The sequence below is a fragment of the Coturnix japonica genome, chromosome 13 (genome assembly GCF_054131305.1).
Source record: "Coturnix japonica strain WE chromosome 13, WE-NBRP24, whole genome shotgun sequence".
Classification (NCBI taxonomy): domain Eukaryota; kingdom Metazoa; phylum Chordata; class Aves; order Galliformes; family Phasianidae; genus Coturnix; species Coturnix japonica.
The window spans coordinates 12,839,376-12,857,463 of NC_140675.1; the positions used below are offsets into that span (position 1 = coordinate 12,839,376).

An 18,088-nucleotide genomic window follows, 5' to 3' on the forward strand; every position below is an offset into this window, starting at 1 on the left:
GGCGTTAAGCAAAGCGGCGGCTCCGCTTCCGGCCGGCGGGGTGAAAGGTCGCGGCGTCATGTGATTCCAAGATGGCGGCGGTGCCGCGGTGCCCGTGAGGGAGCGGGGCCGGGGCTGCCCGGCCGGGTCTGGGTCGGGGGGGGCCGGGGCGGCCTCGGAGCTCCATGTCGGGGCCCCCCCTGCGGGAATAATGATCAGCGCCCCCGATGTGGTGGCCTTCACCAGGGAGGAGGAGCTGGGGGACGAGCTGTACCGGGAGCCGCCGCTGCCCGAGGAGTACTCCGTGCCGCTCTTCCCTTTCTCCGGTCACGGCTCCAACCCTTGGGCCAAGGTGTCCAGCTCCAAGTTCAGCCGGGATTTCATCCTCATCTCCGAGTTCTCGGAGCAGGTGGGGCCGCAGCCCCTGCTGACCATCCCCGATGACGCCAAGGTGCCGGGCAGTTTTGATCTCAATTATTTCTCCCTTCGGATCATGTCGGTGGATTATCAGGCTTCTTTTGTGGGACACCCTCCCGGCTGTGCCTACCCCAAGCTGAACTTCGTGGAGGATTCCAAAGTGGTGCTGGGGGACTCCAAGGAAGGAGCCTTCGCCTATGTGCACCACCTGACGCTGTATGACCTGGAAGCCAGGGGCTTTGTGAGGCCTTTCTGCATGGCCTACATTTCTGCTGACGAGCACAAAATCATGCAGCAGTTTCAGGAACTCTCTGCTGAGTTCTCCAAAGCCTCCGAATGCCTGAAGACGGGGAACAGGAAGGCGTTCGCTAGCGAGCTTGAGAAGAAACTGAAGGATCTCGACTACACCAGGACTGTGCTGCACAATGAAACTGAGATACAGAAGAAAGCCAATGACAAAGGGTATTATACAACCCAAGCCATCGAAAAGGCCAATGAGTTGGCCAGCGTGGAAAAGTCTATTATTGAGCACCAAGACCTGCTGAAGCAGATTAGATCGTACCCCTACAGGAAGCTGAAGGAGTCTGACTTCCACCCCTATGAGCCTGAATGTACGCTGGATCAGTCTGGCGCAGGCAGTGGGCAGGACCTGGCTGCCTCAGACCCTGCTGAGCCAGGAGAAATGCACCTCTACTCCCGCCTGCCCTCCTACACTCCCAAACTCATCAAAGCAAAGCCTGCCAAATGCTTTGACAAGAAGCTGAAAACGCTGGAGGAGCTCTGTGATATTTATTTTTTCACTCAGACCCTCGATCAGTTGCATCACATTGAGAGGACTTTCAGAGGTGATGTGTGCTACCTCCTGACAAACCAGATCAGTAGGGCACTTCTGAAGCAACAAAACGTAACTAACTTTCTATTTGAAGATGTATCTTTTCTGGATGAAAAAGCACCTGAAAACCAGTACAGAGGCTGCCAGGGACTCAGTCAAGATGCTGCTGAAGTAAAGTGTTCAGAAGAGTCCTCTGCTCCTAAGGTGGTTATCAGCATGGGGTCCTACAAGTCTAGTGTGGAGTGCGTCCCAATCAAGATGGAGCAGGACATGGGTGACCCTCAAGAACCTGTAATGACAGAATCCCTAACTTTTGAACACCAGGAGAACCTGGACTATCTCGATGCAGACCTCAAAGGGAGTATCAGTAGTGGTGAAAGCATTGAAGTTCTTGGAACAGAGAAATCTGCATCTGGGCTGATGAAATCGGAGAGCCAGGCCAGCCTGCCCATCAGCCCGAGCCCCCAGGTGGGCAGGAGCAAGGTAGGCAGCCGGAGGACTGTCAGTGAGGACAGCATTGAAGTCCTCAGTACCTGCCCCTCCGAGTCTCTTATCCCGGAAGACTTCAAAGCGAGCTACCCAAGTGCAATTAATGAGGAACCTTACGTGGATGATGAAGAGGGAGGCCTTCGTTTCAACCCCAGATTAAACCCAGGCAATGCTGACGAGCAGGAGGATGCCTCAAACCAGGAAAACTTGGCGCAGATTGATTCTGCTTGCTGTATTGGGAAGGAAAGCCCCAACTTCCTTGAGCCTCTACCTGATCTGGGCCAGAAGCAGTGTGATGAGGATGGTGTGGTCAGGATTCCCCCTCAGCCTTACCGACAGGCTGAGCAGGGGCTGCGTAGCAGCTTTGTGGGCTCCCCACCCTGTGACAACACTTCAGGGGGGCTCCTTCCTCACGAGCTCGATTCACGCTACCCCACAGCGGGCAGGGAGGTGAGCAGGACCAGCCTGGATGAGTGCTCAGACTCCACAAGCTACATCAGCAGCGCTGCCTCCACCTGCTCTGACCGAACACCATCTCCTGCTCACCCCGTGTGCCTCGCAAATGAGAGGCACAAAAAGAAGGCTGGGCAGAACGCACTGCGGTTCATCAGGCAGTACCCCTTTGCCCACCCTGCAATATACTCTCTGCTCAGTGGAAGGACCCTGGTAGTGCTGGGGGAAGATGAAGCAATAGTCAAGAAGCTGGTGACTGCGCTCTCCATCTTTGTGCCGAACTGTGGTGCTTATGCCAAACCTGTGAAACACTGGGTCACTTCCCCTCTGCATGTGGTGGATTTCCAGAAGTGGAAGCTGATTGGGCTACAAAGGTAAACTGGGGGGGCTCTCTGCTTCTTGGTGTCGAGGTATATGATAAAAAACTAAGTTTACTGAGTGGGGAATTTGATGTGCAGAGGCGTTCTCTTTATGTAATCACCTACACAGCTGCCACAGATTTCTGCTTCTGGGATGTATTTGGAGGAGGGTGGGGTGTTTGTCTGCTTCTGTACATTCAGCCTCGCTTAAGAATTAATCTGAAACATCTGCTGGGCACTTACTGCTAGGCTCATCCTGTTGTTTAGCTAGGAGGTTTTCTGAAGTTTTAGATCTTCAGTCTAACAGAACAAAGGAACAGATGCACGTCCCAGTGATTTCCTGGCTGGTCTGATAATGAAGCCCTCTTGAAGGGCTCCCTGTGCTTTGTTACCTTTCCTATCACCTCCTTCTAAAATTCTCAACGTTTCTGGCAGTCATTGCTGAAATACAGAAATCTGCTTTCCAAGCTGCTGTGTATTGCATCTCTGGTGGTTGAGCTGTGAGCTCACCCTGATTTTTGTGCTTGTGGGATAGGCTGCCTGGTCTGCCAGCAGCTCCTTCAAAACTTCTCTGCTGTTGGTGAGATGTTTACAAGCCGTGACTGTTTGCTGGTTGATTAATGTTTGTGGTTAGATGCAGTTTGTATGATGAAAAGTCTCTTTTGCTTTAAAAAAAAAACAAAACAAAAAGCAAAACTGCTTGTAAGGTGCGTCAGTCATTTAGACTCTTCTCTGTGGAATGTTAATTAGTTGTTGAGTTTAACATGGATGGTCTCAGCAAACCATTTATATGAAGGCCACAAGAAGGAACTTGGAGGCTAAATTAATTATTACAGCATAGCTGTGAGGGTGCTGTACTCACTAAGCCACACTGTCTGGGCACAGGGGCAGCTCTTGCACCAGCATTTGGTGCTTCTGGTTTGGGGCTGGGAGCTGCTTCTCTCCAGAGCAATTTGAACCAGGCAGAACTGCAGAGCAGAAGGTAGGGTTTGCGTAGGCTTGTAATTTGCATTTAAATAGCATTAATTTAGGCTTGATGAATAATTGCACATTGTAAACGTGCAGCAGATTTGCATCTGGGTGAAGAATGCCAAGGCTCAGCCAGGGAATATTCTGGTCTAAGGATGGCTTCCTTTTTAAAGGAAGGTTTTGTTCCTCTTTGAGCTCCTTGGGGCAGCTCCTTCCCAAAACAGATAGAGAGGGGGAAGGTGGAGCTTGTGGCAAGGGGATTTCTGTTCCCTTCTTGTCATGTCCAGAAGGAAGCCAACAGCTGCTGCGAGATCTGCTTCTGTTACCGCAAATGTCGCTTCCCTCCCTCTCTGTCCTCATTTCTGTGTCTCTGGGGGAGGAAGCTGCCCACAGGGCTGTGTTGGTGAAGCAGCACACGCTCAGTGCAGATCAGTGTGTGGGGATCTGCGAGATCGAGGTTCCCTTGGGGTCTGTCAAGCCCCCAACAGACTGGAGAGGCTGTTTGGCCATCCTCATCCATGCCAGCCTTAATTTACCCTCAATGTGTCAAAAGCTGGAGGGAGTTCGGGTGTGATACAGGGGCCTGGGCAGTCTGCTTCATAGCTCTCTGGTTTCCTCCAGCTTAACCTCTCTGTTGCTCTTTCAGGACCGTGTCTCCAGCAGGAGTGAATGTGCTGCACGCCCTGAGCCGCTACAGCCGCTACGTCAGCATCCTGGATGCAGACAGTAAGACGCTCCGCTGCCCACTGTACAAAGGCACCTTGGTGGCCAGGCTGGCAGACCACCGCACACAGATCAAACGGGGCAGCACCTACTACATGCACGTCCAAAGCGTCCTCACCCAGCTGTGTTCAAAAGCCTTCCTCTACACCTTCTGCCACCATTTGCACCTTCCCATCAATGAAAGGGAACCGGAGGAATCCGTTGTGAACCGCAGGATGAACTTTCTGAAGCATCACCTGGGCCTTGCTAATGAAGATGTTAAAATTGTACAGTATTTAGCTGAGCTGCTGAAGCTGCATTACATTCAGGAACCTGGCCAGGGGGTGAATCCTCTGCTCAGATTTGACTACGTTCCCAGCTTTTTGTACAAAATCTAGCAGCACGTAGGCTGTCAGCCTGCATACTTGGATTCTGATAGAGATCATCCATGCTTGGCATTGATGCTGTCCGCAGTAGCTGTCATACATCAGGAAGGGGCAAAGAAGACATTGTATTTGCAAGCATTTCTGCTTCATAGAAATCAGTGTTTGAGGGACTGAATTTCAGTGTGGTTCCCTGTTGCTGAGAATGTAGATGTTCCATCACGTAAAACACTGGGCACTCTGTTTTTAAATGTTAGAAGGGACACTATTAACGCTTAAAATATATCATGGTAGCATCCCAGGGGGATTATGGCATGGAGGGAGAGATGAGCAGTGCTTAGTGGTGTGCAGCTCCCAAAACATGCAGGACTCTGCACTTCTGCCAGAGCCCTGAGTGTTGTTGCTCCTTTCCATGGAGCCAGAGCAGAGACCAGCAGGGAAATATAAAGGCTGTATGAAGTTTTTAACTCAATGGTGTCTCAAGTGAGCATGGGATGTAAGCAGTGGACACAGTGTGTGTTTACCTATGTGAAGCAGCAGCTGATGGTGTTCTTTCCCATGGTTTCTCAGCTTTGTTAAAACCTGAAATGGAGTTGAACACTTAAAGTAGGCTGGCACCAAGGCTCTGCTGCTGTGAATGTAGAGCACTGTGCCTTGTTAACTTGTCACGTCCTGTTTGCTGGGAGAGCTCTGAGAAGGGTGGGAGGGAGACCAGGAATCCTAAAAGCTTGTGAAGCTGGGAGTGACCTGCTAAGGATGGGGTCTGAACTGAATGGGTTCTAAGGTGCTTTTTGTGTTGGAGAGACAAACAGTGCAATTCAGCTGAAGTTACGCTGTGAGACAACAAGCTTCTGCAGCAGGCTGCCCAGTTAGTGAGGTACTGCTGCTCGGGAGAGGGATAGGAGGAATTGAATGGACTCCACATTGTATCTGTATAGTTTCTATTTTTGTTGGTTTTGGAGAATTGACTTTTGTGCTTGGTGGCAAAGCCAGGTCAGTGTCACCGCATGCTGGTGTGCCAATTTAGTTTATGTTATTGCTAAGCCTTTGCCATGTCTCGACTACCTCTCACATTGTGCTCTGGGTGGTTCAGGACAGGGCAGAGCTGCAGATATCCAAGCCCAGACACAAGCACTTTCCTTTTGAAGCTTCCACGCTGCTGTCAGTGCCAGAAGGGCAGTGCCACCATCACAGCGATGCCGCTGGAAGATTGTTCCCTTTGGTGCTGGGAGCTTTGTGCCCGACACAGCGCTTCCCTCTGGAGTCTGGCTGGAGGTGCAACTCGTTGGCTGCTCTGTTCTGTGCTGTGTGGCAGCAGCAGCTCCTGTGGTACTTCTGAGCAAGAGGAAGAAGCCTCGCTAGGAAAGGTAGCCTGGTTTTATTTCTTTTTAGCACTTTTCTGACGATGGGATGAGAACAGCTAAGATTGTACAAGATTAGTTGAAGTTCTGTGTTTAACTTTTATTTGCTTGTTTTTAAAACCTCTGTTTACCATGGTCATATAAGTCAGAGCTGGAATGGAATGTGACCCTTCCATGCCTGGGGAAGTTTTTGTGTGGATGGAGGCTGGGGTTTGTCACCATGAGCCTGGACCCTCTTGAAACACACTGTTGCTCATAATCCTGTGCCCCAAGGGCAGGGAGCCTCCGTGGGTAGGCTTCATCCAGCCACCAGCATTGCCACTTCAATACCAACCTCCTGCTGCCCTGCCTGCAGAGGGCTCTTGGAGCAGTACAGGAGATGTTAACCAACAAGGCAAAGAGTCTGTTTCAAGTAGCAGCATCGCTTGTGGTGGCTTACAGTGGGGCAGCTGGGATGTTTGAGCTCATGACACTCTCCAGAGCAGTTTCAAGGCCGGGGTTGCTTGTGCTGGTCTCTTTGGTGTGCAGTGGGGAAGCAGTACGGCTTCATGTTTGCTGAAAGGGAACGGTGTGCCTGTGCGTGGGGCTGCACACCCTCATAGCATGTTCAAAGACCTTTTCCTTCTCTGATACTATCTGTGTCCTCCTGTACGCTGTTGTCGCATGTAACTGGGTCTGCTGGTGAAAGACTTCCATGTCCATAGGAAACATACTTTCTGAAGTGACTCAAGGTGTCTCCTTGTCGATCTATGTGCACCTGGATGACTTCCAGGTGAGACTCCCTGGGATGAGGAAGGCACCAGGCAGTTTGAAGCTCCCTGCGCCCTGCCTGACTCACAGCTCTGAAAACCTTTTGTCACAGTGGCTCATGTTTTGCGCTGGGGAACCACCTGCAGTGTTTGGGTCTGAGGAGGGAGGGAGGAACTCTTTGCCTGCTGACTCACGTGTCTCTTCCTGCAGGCTGAAAGCTCAGAGCAGCAAAGCAGGATTGGTGATCAGCTCCGGCTGATTTCATAATCATCATGGTCCTTATCTGGAAGCTGCCCTCATAGACTGTCAGATAAGTCATTTCTTCTCTACCAAACCTAAAGTACCGATATTCAAGGCTGCAATACCGATATTCAAGGGTGCAATACTTGCACTTCCACCAGTCTGACCTGCTTTTATCTCTCCACCACAAAGCACTTCTGAATTTTGGAGGACGCCCTGGGGGCTTCAGTGGGGCTGTCACCTGTGTTATCTGCACCCGGGCCATTGGGAGGGTGCTGTATGGAAACATGCCTGGGAGCATTTGTCATAAGGACCATTTTGGATGGCCCTGAGCTCACCTTCCTGCTCAGGGCAGTGAGTTGTGCCAGGCTCCGGGCAGCACCTAACTGACATTGCAGTTGAGGGCAGTTGGATGCAGCTGGTGGTTCAGGAGCTGAATTCCTCTTTGCTCAGTTATTTCTCTGTTTTTCTGATCTGACTGCACAGTAAAGATCCCTATATTGGCACTTTAAGACGTTTTCCTCATCTTCACTGTGTTACCTCACTAGTTTCCAATACTGGCAGACTTGCAACAAGTTAAGATCTTACAAACAGCTCCTGTGAAGACTCCTAGCATGTGTGTTAGCTGGCTCGTACTGTACCGCAGTCCTCCAGCACAAGCAGGGCTGATTCCCCACAGCCACTGCGTGATGCTGCCCAGCCTTCCTGCATCTGCCCTCCGTACCAGCGCCAGCAGTGCTGTGCACAGTCCTGATCTGCTCCTGCAAGTGCTGCCGCCCGCCCTGCACTCCTGCATGCTGACTGCAGCTCCATCCTCTGCCTGCTGCTGTGGGATGAAGGCTTTTAAGGCCAGTTGGAGAATTCATCATCAGGGGAAAGGCCTCCCATGGCCACCGGGCTGGGGGAGCAGGGCTCGGTGTTTGTGCTCCTCTTGTTCCTTGCACTGGGAGACATCCGCTCGCTTGTGCTCTGAGCTGCGCTGCCAGCCCCTTTGGGATCCCACCATGAGGACGGTGAGCCATAGGAGTAGGCGATACCAACCCTACGCAGGTCGCATTTCTCAGAGGATAGCGCTTGGATTTTCTTTCATCCAGTAGCAATCACTTCTAAGCAGCTCCAAAGCTGTCTTGCCTTGACTAGGGAAGCACTGCCTATACTCTAGCAATATTAACCATTTTGTAAGGGCTGGGAGAAGCACTTGAGGAATGAGATCTGATGTCTCCCCACCCCAGGCCCGTTCTGTGGTTTTCATTCAGCACTGGAATGAATGCAGGCAGCCCCGAGCCTGCAGTCTCAATGCAGGTGACTGCACACACTGCTGGTTTGGCATCCTAGAGTGCTGGGCAGGACCCACTGCAGGGCACGGGGCTTATAGCAACACCTCTAAGTGTGCTGGGCAATTGGGTGAGCTGTGTGGGCTGACGGAGGGTGCCAGCTCTGCACTGTGCCCCAAAAGCACAACATTAGACTGTGCAGGGCTGTACCCTGCTATTTGAGGGAGCCTCACCACTTGCTTCCGGAGCTGGGGAGGGCACAGAGCTGTGGCTCAATGTTCATGAGATGTATTTTAACTGGAAGGCAGAAACACAGGGTACCCGGCCCTGCTGCTCACCCCGGTGCAGGGCGAGCACAGATGGGGATGGGGCTGGGGTAGGAGCTGCCTCTGAGGGCTGCGAGGAGGCTGTGATGAATTCTCATCTTATTTTAAAGCACTGTATCCTATTACTGCATGTCGAGTTACGTGTGTGTGCCTGTGTGTACTGAATGCTTGTGTCAGTAGTTAGAGCGAGTGTGACGGGAGAAGCCCAAGAAGCATGTCTCAGTGTCGTGCTGTAAGTGTTACTGCACAAGAACTTAACATATGTTAACACCAAATGACTAGTCTGAGAAATGTACTTAAAAAAAAACAAAAACAAAACAAAAAAAAAGAATTATTTATTTGGGTTCAGATATTTTTGAAATACAAAAATTGGTTGTATTTTTTAAAGCTTATAATTCTTGTCATACATTGTGGTTAAATTCTTAATTTTACTGTGCTTATTAAAAAATGGTTCTACCTAATAAGGTGTGTGCTCAGAGGTCTGAGAAACCCCTGCAGATGTTGGCTCATGTTGTGGTGAAGCTGGGCTGGTGGCCCCAGCAGGGCTGTTCTCTGGGTATGGGATGAGGTTTGGCCCTGGCAAAATGTGTGGAGACCCAAAAGGAGAGCTGGTGTGTGTGTGTAGGAAGGCGAGCCTTGGAGGCTGAAGCCAGGAAGACTTTTGTAAGGCTATGAAGTTCCTGGGCATGGGACCCTGAGTTCTGGCTCCTGGGTGTCCCTCCTGCCTGTGAAGGCAGACAGTTCTGTGTAATCTCAACTACTGCTCCCATAGCAGATCGATCCCAAACCTTGTCTTGAGGCCAGGGATTTCCTTCTGCTTAGGCCCATTTGTAAAATCTACTGGTGAAAGGTTTGGTCTGAGCTCAGAGGGGCTCCAGTGTCAGAAACAGGAAGGGAGAGGTGACGGAGAGCCAGATGAGGAGCTGCTGCATGGGGTCAGCACCAGTAGGAAGATGCAGGGAGAAGGCACCAGGGCAATGGGCTCATTCCAGTGGTATGAGTGTGCCACAGTCCCTGGTACTTCCTTGGCTCTGAGAGAGGGCACAGTGCCTCCCGTTACAGGACCGGCAGTCCTGGGAGTGGGAAGGTTGCTGCGAATGCCTCCACCTCTTCCTTCAGTGCCTTTAGCTCTCCCCGGTATTTTTCCTCCTCTAGTTTCTCCTTGAATTCCTTTAGTGTTGCCTTAGGGCTCATGTCCTTCTGCACACGCAGCGTCAGCTCAATGCCTGCCAGGGTGGGAGATGTGTGGCTCAGCCCCATCAACAGGCAGGTGCCACGTCCAGCAGCTCTCTCAGCACTGCCATGGCTGCCATGGTTGGGGCTGCTCCCCACGACACTTGGGAGAGGAGGAGCTGGGCTGACAGGGACTCACTGCCCTGTGCCACCACCACCTGCTTGAGGAAATGGGACCCTCACCTTTGTGGATGTACTGAGCCACCTTGCGGAAATCGTCCTGTCGAAAGCCACGGGAGGTGAGAGCTGGTGTCCCGAAACGCAGACCACTGGGACGAAGGGCACTGACATCACCTGCAACAGAACAAGCCCTGTGTGACCTCACTGCATGGAAACATAGCCTGGACCCCAGGGGCTGGGAGTTCTGTGAGAAGCTCTTCATGGCCCTGGGGGAGCACAGGGCACAAGAGACATCCAGGCAGATGGAGCAGGATATGGAGCCTGTGGGATGCCTACCAGGGCATGTGTTCTTGTTGCAGGCGATGGAGCAGAGTTCTAGCACCCGCTCGGCCCGGCCTCCATCAGTGCCTCTGCTGCGCAGGTCCAGGAGGATGAGGTGGTTGTCAGAGCCCCCTGCAGAGAGAGGGGAGTTGAGGTGAACACTTGAAACATCAGCAAAAGAAAAAAACTAGAAGGCTCAAGATTTTTGCCCCAGTGGTTGGCTCAGACATGGGACACGAAGCTGGCCCCAACCCGGGCAGCTGAGGCTGCTCCTTACCTGTGACAATATCATAGCCCAGCTCCATCAGTGCTGCTGCCAGTGTCTTGCAGTTGGCCACCACCTGCTGCTGGTAAGCCTTGAACTCGGGAGTCATGGCCTGCTGCAGTGCCACAGCGATCCCTGGGGATGAGGCACAGCAGTGAGCTTTTGAGGACCAACAAAAGTCATCTTGAAAGCTAAGGAACCTCATGGACAGTCCCTTCCCCTAATCATGCAGGATAGGATCAGCCTGATTTCTCCCTCAGCTGCATCAAGTTGGCTGCTCTTTGCTGCTGTACCTCTCAGCTGGAGCACTCTGCCCTGATACTGGGGCTCAGAGCTGAGCCAGGATGTCTTTGTACCCTCCTCACCATCCCAGCCCAGTGCAGGTGCATACCTGCGATGGCATGGTTGTGTGGCCCTCCCTGCAGCCCAGGAAAGACCGCTTGGTTGATGAGGCTCTCCAGGTTGTAGAGTGTTTCCTTCCCTGTCTTGGGGTCTGTGCTGCGGATGCCTGTGGGAGGAGAGAGCAGGGTAACATATAAGGCAGCTCAGGAAGGGAATTATGCTTGTTCTTCAAATCTGAGCCTTTGGGATGCCCCCAGTCTTTCTGCCCTTCCTATTTCCCAGCAGGAGCAGGAAGGAGCTTTAACCTGCAGCTCCCCTGGCCTGGATGGAGTGCTTCCATGGCTCAGATCAGGCACCTTTGCGATAGAAGATCATGCCGGCCCTGCAGCCCCTCAAGGTCTTGTGGGTGGTGGTGGAGACGACGTCACAGTGTTCAAATGGTGAGGGCACAACACCAGCAGCCACCAGCCCACTGATATGGGCCATGTCAGCCATCAGGTAGGCGCTGTTGGCGTCGGCAATCTGTCGCATGCGGGCATAGTCCAAGTTGCGTGAGTAGCAACTGACACCTGCAATAGAAAAAGAGGGAATGGCCTCAAGTTGTGCCAGGGAGGTTCTGTTTGGATATTAGGAACATTTTCTTCTCTGAAGGAGTGGGCAGGCACTGGCACTGCTGCTCATGGAGGTGGTGGACTTGACAACAGAGGTCTTTTCTATCCTTTATGATTGTGTGATCCTTGTGGGTCCATTCCAGCTTGGGTTGTTCAGTGATTCTGTTCTATAATTCTGCAGCATCCCACTGCAATTGCCCACTGGTTTCAGGATGCCATCCCAACTGGTGTGTAAGCGTTGTTCCTTACCTGCTATAATCAGCTTGGGGTGGAACAGACGGGCATTCTCCTCAAGTTGGTCGTAGTCAATGTAACCAGTCTTGGGATTCACCTGGGAGAGGAAGAGGAAGAGGAAGGTTCAGCCACCTTGGCAGGGGTGAAGATCAGTTGCTGTCAAGAGGTTCTTTCACTTATGAAGGCCTGGCTCTCACTGGAGCAGCTTTCCATACCTTGTAGGGCATGGACTCAAAGAATACAGAGGTGGCAGAGATCTTCTTCTTGTCCGTCATGAACCCATGGGTCAGATGGCCCCCGTCAGGCAGGTCCAGCCCCATGATTCTGCCGTGGGGTTCCACCAGGGCAGTGTACACGGCAAAGTTAGCGGGTGACCCTGTGGCAGGAGCACACGAGGCAGTTCAGAGGTGCTGGGGCATGCAGAGGCCAGCACAGCCTGTGCTGCCTCCCCTGGGGATGCCGTTACCTGAGTAGGGCTGGACGTTGACACCCCACTTCTGGGGGTCAAGCCGGAATGCCTGCAGGGCTCGCTTCTGGCACAGCCGTTCCAACTCATCTACAAACTCTGTCCCGCCATAGTACCTGCAGGTAAAGGATGGGGAAGGAGTTGAGGTTGGTGTCTGCTGAGAACAAAACCTCAAGGTTAAAACTAATCTCTTCATTTAGGAATGTGTACCCAAGGCAGTGCCAGCTGTGAGACCAGGATGCTGCTGTTTGCAAGCAGCAGACATGACCCTGCTACAATTACCTGGTGCACGGCCAAGGACAGAAGCTGAGAGGGTCAGATCCTGCCCTGCAGGAGCTTGGTTGCCAGCACCAGGACATGGCTTCCTTCCCAGAGATGAGGTCTTGAGGTGAACATGACAATGCAGATGGTCCCTGCCCCCTCCCTACAAGAGTGTGTGTGTCTCAGGCTCTCCCCAGCCCCGTACCTCTGTCCAGGGTAGCCCTCAGAGTATTTATTGTTCAAGCAGGATCCCAGCGCCTCCAGGACTGCGCAGCTCGCAAAGTTCTCTGATGCAATCAGCTCCAGCCCCAGCCTCTGCCGCTGCTTCTCCTTCTTGATGATGTTGTACACCTTGAGGAGGGAGAGATAGCTTCACTTGTGCCAGCTCTTCACAGAGGTGTGGGTGCTGCATGGCATGGGATGCACTCTCAGAGGAGTCAGGATGGCAGAGAGCAGTCTGAAAGCCACTGGAGAAGGGAGGTGAGGCCCCTTCTTGGTACAGCTAATCACACGTCCTGCCACATCCTGAGTTTCTGTGGTAGATACCACAAAGCCATCAGGTAATTCAGCTCTTGCTTGGGCTGAACTGTGGCTGCAGAGTTCTGGGCCTGGTGCAGGTGTCAGAGCTCCAGGCAAAGAGTTATGAGCAACGGCTGAGAAATTACAGCCACAGCATGTGCATGTTGGTTGCAAGGCCCAGGGGTTGGCTGAGTCCCAGCAGCTTTAGCCTTGCACTGTGCTCCTGGTTCAAGGAGGTTGGTGTCCCAACAGCTCTCACCTCAGGGTCATTTCTGTCGAGTGGCTCCAGCAGCATCTTATTGTGGGAGGCCCAGAGCTCTGCGCTGGGGAGGCTCCCAGCACCCTGTGCCATGTTCGCCATCTGTCCGCTGCCTCTGCTGCCACCTGCAAAAGGCACGGGAAGGGTGTTTATTGCAGCAACATGGCCATTTCCAGTGCCCTCCTGTTCTCCTCCAGCCTGGATATCACACAACCGAGGTGTGTGGCTTCCCTCTACCCCTCCCTCATCCTTACACTTGGGGAAGTGGGGAGCCCATAAGCACACATGCCAAACTCCAGCAGTACCATTTCATTGCACTCAGGCTTTAGACCTGATCTTGCTCTAAGCCCAAGGCAGCAGCAGCCCCTCAGCACCAAGCATTGCCAAACAGCGCACAAACTCCAGAGCAGTCAGGGCAGCCCAGCTCCAGCCCTGGCTGCACACAAAGTGTCTTTTTATCCATTAACCCCGCAAGGCCGCAGAGGGGCCGTGAGCTGGTTGTTAAGCAATCCGCTCCGTTCAGCAACGCGGCCCCCGCTGTGCTCAAAGGCCCGGCTGTCCCGGGGCTTCACTGGCAGCGGGGAAACGCAGTGGGATACGCGTGCTGAACCGAAGGAGCGTTGTGAGGGATGCTGTGCGAATGCACACTGCTGGCAAAGGGCTGCAGAGCACAAAGCTGCCACGGAGAGCCCCACTGCCACCCTCCTGGTGGGACATGAGCGGGGGCACGGCCCTGGAGCTTCACCCGCTGTGTCCCACATGGCCCCATCGCATCCCACACCCAGGACCCGGTACCGCCCCGCTCCCACTCACTCTCCCCCTGCCCGCCCCGCATCGCTCCGCACCGATTCGGATCCCGGTCCGGCCCGCTCAGCCGCCCCGCAGCAGCCCGCGCTCCTACAATAGGCTGCCGCGTCACACCCCTCCGGCTCTCAACCAATCAGCGCCCGAACATTGAACTCCGCGACAACTCTTGGTCCAATCCGCGGCGCGCTCCGCCTCGTCCCGCTCCCCATGACCCGCGCTCAGGCGGGGCGGGCAGCGCTGCCGGCACCGGGATGACCTTGGCCGGGCAGGGGGCTGCGCCGGGCACCATAACCCCAACCCTAACCATAACCCTAACCCCAACCCTAACCCCAACTCCAACCCCAACCCCAACCCTAACCCTAACCCTAACCCCAGCCCCCCTCCCCAGCCGACATCCCCTGAGCCTTCCTGCCGGCCATGGCGGTTCTCCATCCCTGCTGGCGGGGCGATGCGCTGAGCACAGCGGGTCAGCTGTGCGTGGTACGGTGTGGGAGCCCTGCTGCTCTGCGGGGTGTCCTGGTACCTGGAGGAAAGTTTCAGCCTCGGAAGGATGAGGCTTGCAGGCAGCAGCACTGTGTGCTTCACACACAAACACGAACTTGGGTTTGGTTGGCCTGACCCAAGAGACCACGGTCAGAGCTTCAGGGGTTAAATCAGAGTGCTGCAAATTGAGGAACAGAGTTAGGGAATCATCAGTCCCAGTAAATTCCTTGTGATCCCAAGTGATGGAAAAGCAGATTGTGCTCCGTGAGTCACAGCTGAGGAGCAGCTCTCAGAGCAGTGGGGCTCTGCAGTGTGTGGGGCTGGAGCGGAGCAGTGCTGCGGTGAGTGTGGCCGGGTCCTGGTGCTGAGGGGTTGGTGTGTGGGTACAGGGGTGGCTGCTGCACCACAACTCCCTCTTCAGATGCTGCTCTGCCTGGGGTGTACGTGTCCTTCGTGCTTTTCTCCCAGCTAACAGTGGGCATGGTGGTCAGTGGACATGGTGGGGTCAGGCTGGGGTTGGCCTTGATCTTGAGAGATCTTTTCCAACCTTAATAATTCTATGATACTGTGATAGCTGTTGAAGGAGCCATCTTTTAACTTGATAATTCAGTTTTTAGCTCTGTTGATTTGCCTTCCATCACTAAATAGTTTGGCCACAGCTGTGCAGTTTGGCTCTTTGGAGTCCTGCTCTCAGCCCAGGGCTGGCTGCTGTCACAGGCTGCTCACAGATGAGTTGTTCTGACACTGCCAATGCCAGCGGCAGAGCCTGGGCTGCTGTCTCGGGTCACAGGGTGACAGGGAGACAGGGCAGATGCCAACCCTCTGCCCACAGCCCTGTGGGCCCGCTGGTGTGGAAAGAGCTGCAAGCAAAACCATCTTTGATATCATTTATTTTCTGCTTCTCAGTGTCAGCGGGCTGCCTGTCAGTGCGGGTGACAATCTCTGTGGGCATCCAGGGACTTCCCAAGAGATGAGTAATTTGTTTCAGTCTTGGCAGGTCCCTGTTAAAGCCTGCAGCACTGGGACTGAGTTGTCCCCGTGGTGGCTGATCCTCTGCTCACGTGTCCCCTTCCTGCTGCCATCATCCTTTCACGACAAGATCAGATCAACTCAAAGATCAGATCAACTCAAAGATCAGATCAACTCAAAACTTTCAGACTGTCCCCCTCCCTCTGTGTTGGCTCACTCGGATCTTGTTCAAATGGCTTGAATTCCTCGTGCCTCACGAGTATTTATCTGCCATTCTGAAACTTTAGATGTTCTATAGAGAAGTGTGTTCATTATTGAGTCACTCTTAGTACTTATTTCATCTTTGCATATCCATTTTGTGTACAGTCACAATCAAAGGTTCTCCCCAGAGCTCTGGGAGCTGCAGATAATCGCAGTGTGTGCTGTTATGGTTTCAGGAGCCCAGCTTGCTGGCAATGGAGAGCGTCTCCTCTTCCCCATCACCCTTCCCTGACAGCTCCCCCTCCATGCCCTCTGGGAATGCCACAGCCTACGACCACTACTCTGGCCTCCAGAAGAGCCTGCACATCCTCTCCATGGTGGTGTACAGCATTGCCTGTGTGCTGGGGGTGACGGGGAACGGCCTCGTCATCTGGATTGCAGGCTTCAAGATGAAGAAGACAGTGAACTCAGTGTGGTTCCTCAACCTGGCCATCGCTGACTTCATCTTCACCTTTTTCCTGCCCCTCAGCATCGCTTACACCGCTCTGGATTTCCACTGGCCCTTTGGGAAGCTGCTGTGCAAGTTGAACAGCACCATCGCCTTCCTCAACATGTTCGCCAGCGTCTTCCTCCTGATGGTCATCAGCGTGGATCGCTGCGTGGCCGTGGCCTTCCCCGTGTGGTCCCACAACCGCAGGAGCCCAGAGCTGGCAGCCAGGGTCGCTCTGGGGACGTGGGGCATGGCCGTCCTGCTCAGCTCCCCGTACCTCATTTTTCGTGACACCGCGGTCAGTTCCCGTAACATCACCAGCTGCTATAACAACTTTGCGCTGTCTGACGACTACACGGCCGAGGAGACACGGAGGCTGTGGAGGATGCGGCACAAAGCGATGATCATAACACGGTTCTTATGTGGGTTCCTCATCCCCTTCACAGTGATTCTCATCTGCTACAGCGTTGTTGCCATCAAGCTGAAAAGAAGGCAGCTGGCCAGCTCTGCGAAGCCGTACAGAATTATCATTGCCGTCACAGTCTCATTCTTCCTCTGTTATTTCCCCTACCATGTCTTCTCCTTGCTAGAAATATCTCAAAACTCTTCCAGTCATGAGATGAAAATGGCCCTTTACATAGGAATCCCCTTGGTTTCCAGCCTCGCTTTCTTCAACAGCTGCATAAACCCCATCCTGTACGTCTTTGTGGGGCCAGATTTCAAGGAGAAGTTTTGCCAGTCCATCCTGTCGGCCTTCAAAGGGGCCTTCAGTGAGGAGTCAATGCTGGGCAGCCTGAGCAGCAGGAGGAAGTCCAGGTCTGCCTCGGAAGCAGAAGTCCCAAGGCTCTGAGTGGGTATGGTTCAGCATGGGCACCACTGCAGGGCAGTTTTCTCCTCCTCTCCTTTCTTTCTTTCCTGATTTGTCACAACATCCCATTTTTAGTAGACGACCCTTTGTAAAGGTCATTAAGTCTGTAACTTTACTGACAGGGCTCCCTTTATTTTCCCTTCTCTCCGGCATCCTTCAGCCATGAGAAGCAGCCTCTGAGTTCAGTGGGGTCACCTTGTAGGTACCCGACTCTGCATCGCTACTGGGTTCATCCCCAGGCCATTCCTGAATGGCAAGTTAGCTGCTGCGAGGATGTGTTGTTCTCTGCATTTGCCAGGCTTTCCTGGCAGCCAGGCTTTGCTGGGATGCAAAAATTGTGGGGTTCCACCAGGGGGCAAAATTGGATGCAGGTGTGCTGGCAGTGTGCACAGTCTGTGCTTTAGCTGAGCAAGAGGATGGAGGGAAGAGCTGCTCCATAAATTCCTTATAATTAAATCAGCAAAGAAAATACATCTTTTCCTGCGCATCATGCCAGTCTGCTGCTAAATTTTAAGTAGGAAATGATTAAATTACAATAAAAGCAGCATGAACATGCAGTGGGATCTGTCTGGAGGCACTTTTGCAAATGCAGCTTTTAAAGCAATAGGATTCAATGAGGTGGCTGTGTGTGTTTCTGTAGGGTCTGGGCTTGCTTTGTTCTTTCCCTCCTGAGACAAGTTACTGGTTGTGTCCCGCTTACTCAGGTTTGGTGTTCAGCATAACTGCTCCTGAGCAGTGCTACTCCACGTTGGTATTTGACCTGCTTCTGGCCCTTGTATAGCTGAAATGTCTCATTTTGTACTGTTGGTGAATGAATATTAAGCTCTATTAAACTTATTTAAAGCATATCCAGCCTGCTGTGCTGCCTGTGTGATCCATTCCAACTGTGCATGCTCATGTTTGCTAACAAAATAGATAAGAAGATTCAATACCCACGATTTGGAAATTGCTCCCAGTCACTCCCCCCTGACTGACGTAGGCAGCACTCAGCTGTGTGAGGTTTGTCTGGGGCACATCTGACACCCAGCAATGCCAAGAAGGAAGAGCAGGTTTAGGATTGGGTTTGCCTAGATCTCACCTTTGCAAAGTGCTTAAAATGTTGGTG

The 18,088-nt window shown here is 53.0% G+C and overlaps 3 protein-coding genes across 5 annotated transcripts; 2 read left to right on the forward strand and 1 right to left on the reverse strand.

The window, feature by feature from the left end:
• Positions 1-42: 42 nt before the first annotated feature.
• SMCR8 (SMCR8-C9orf72 complex subunit) lies at positions 43-8,995 on the forward strand. Its single transcript, XM_015876541.3, has 2 exons — positions 43-2,544; positions 4,145-8,995. Exons 1-2 carry the CDS (start codon positions 191-193, stop codon positions 4,596-4,598), a joined length of 2,808 nt encoding a protein of 935 aa, XP_015732027.2. The 5' UTR covers positions 43-190; the 3' UTR covers positions 4,599-8,995.
• SHMT1 (serine hydroxymethyltransferase 1) lies at positions 8,850-14,037 on the reverse strand. Of its 3 annotated transcripts, none has more exons than XM_015876542.3 (12): positions 14,011-14,037; positions 13,166-13,290; positions 12,593-12,738; positions 12,127-12,242; positions 11,876-12,036; positions 11,676-11,757; positions 11,172-11,384; positions 10,865-10,981; positions 10,486-10,608; positions 10,224-10,340; positions 9,951-10,061; positions 8,850-9,760 (listed from the first exon to the last, which is right to left on the reverse strand). In XM_015876542.3, the coding sequence occupies exons 2-12, from the start codon at positions 13,265-13,267 to the stop codon at positions 9,591-9,593; spliced, it is 1,458 nt and encodes a 485-aa protein (XP_015732028.2). In that variant the 5' UTR covers positions 13,268-13,290; positions 14,011-14,037; the 3' UTR covers positions 8,850-9,590. The 3 variants fall into 3 exon arrangements, with proteins under 3 accessions (XP_015732028.2, XP_085370075.1, XP_085370076.1); XM_085513949.1 differs by having other exon boundaries at positions 13,979-14,037; XM_085513950.1 differs by lacking the exon at positions 14,011-14,037 and adding an exon at positions 13,471-13,588.
• Positions 14,038-14,420: 383 nt separating this feature from the next.
• Positions 14,421-17,831, forward strand: LOC107320583 (chemerin-like receptor 1). The gene is made up of 2 exons (XM_015876550.3): positions 14,421-14,796; positions 15,862-17,831. Exons 1-2 carry the CDS (start codon positions 14,698-14,700, stop codon positions 16,963-16,965), a joined length of 1,203 nt encoding a protein of 400 aa, XP_015732036.2. The 5' UTR covers positions 14,421-14,697; the 3' UTR covers positions 16,966-17,831.
• The last annotated feature ends 257 nt before the right edge of the window (positions 17,832-18,088 follow it).

What these genes read in the sequence shown, in the direction of transcription:
- SMCR8 (XM_015876541.3), top strand. Translation starts at nt 191, where the DNA reads ATGATCAGCGCCCCCGATGTGGTGGCCTTCACCAGGGAGGAGGAGCTG. An exon ending in AAGCTGATTGGGCTACAAAG is followed by an intron (nt 2,545 to 4,144) that starts GTAAACTGGGGG and finishes TTGCTCTTTCAG; the next exon opens with GACCGTGTCTCCAGCAGGAG.
- LOC107320583 (XM_015876550.3), top strand. Translation starts at nt 14,698, where the DNA reads ATGGAAAAGCAGATTGTGCTCCGTGAGTCACAGCTGAGGAGCAGCTCT. An exon ending in TGGAGCGGAGCAGTGCTGCG is followed by an intron (nt 14,797 to 15,861) that starts GTGAGTGTGGCC and finishes TTATGGTTTCAG; the next exon opens with GAGCCCAGCTTGCTGGCAAT.
- SHMT1 (XM_085513949.1), bottom strand. Translation starts at nt 14,000, where the DNA reads ATGCGGGGCGGGCAGGGGGAGA. An exon ending in GCGGGGCGGGCAGGGGGAGA is followed by an intron (nt 13,291 to 13,978) that starts GTGAGTGGGAGC and finishes TGCCTTTTGCAG; the next exon opens with GTGGCAGCAGAGGCAGCGGA. An exon ending in ACACAACCATGCCATCGCAG is followed by an intron (nt 10,609 to 10,864) that starts GTATGCACCTGC and finishes CCTCATCCCCAG; the next exon opens with GGATCGCTGTGGCACTGCAG.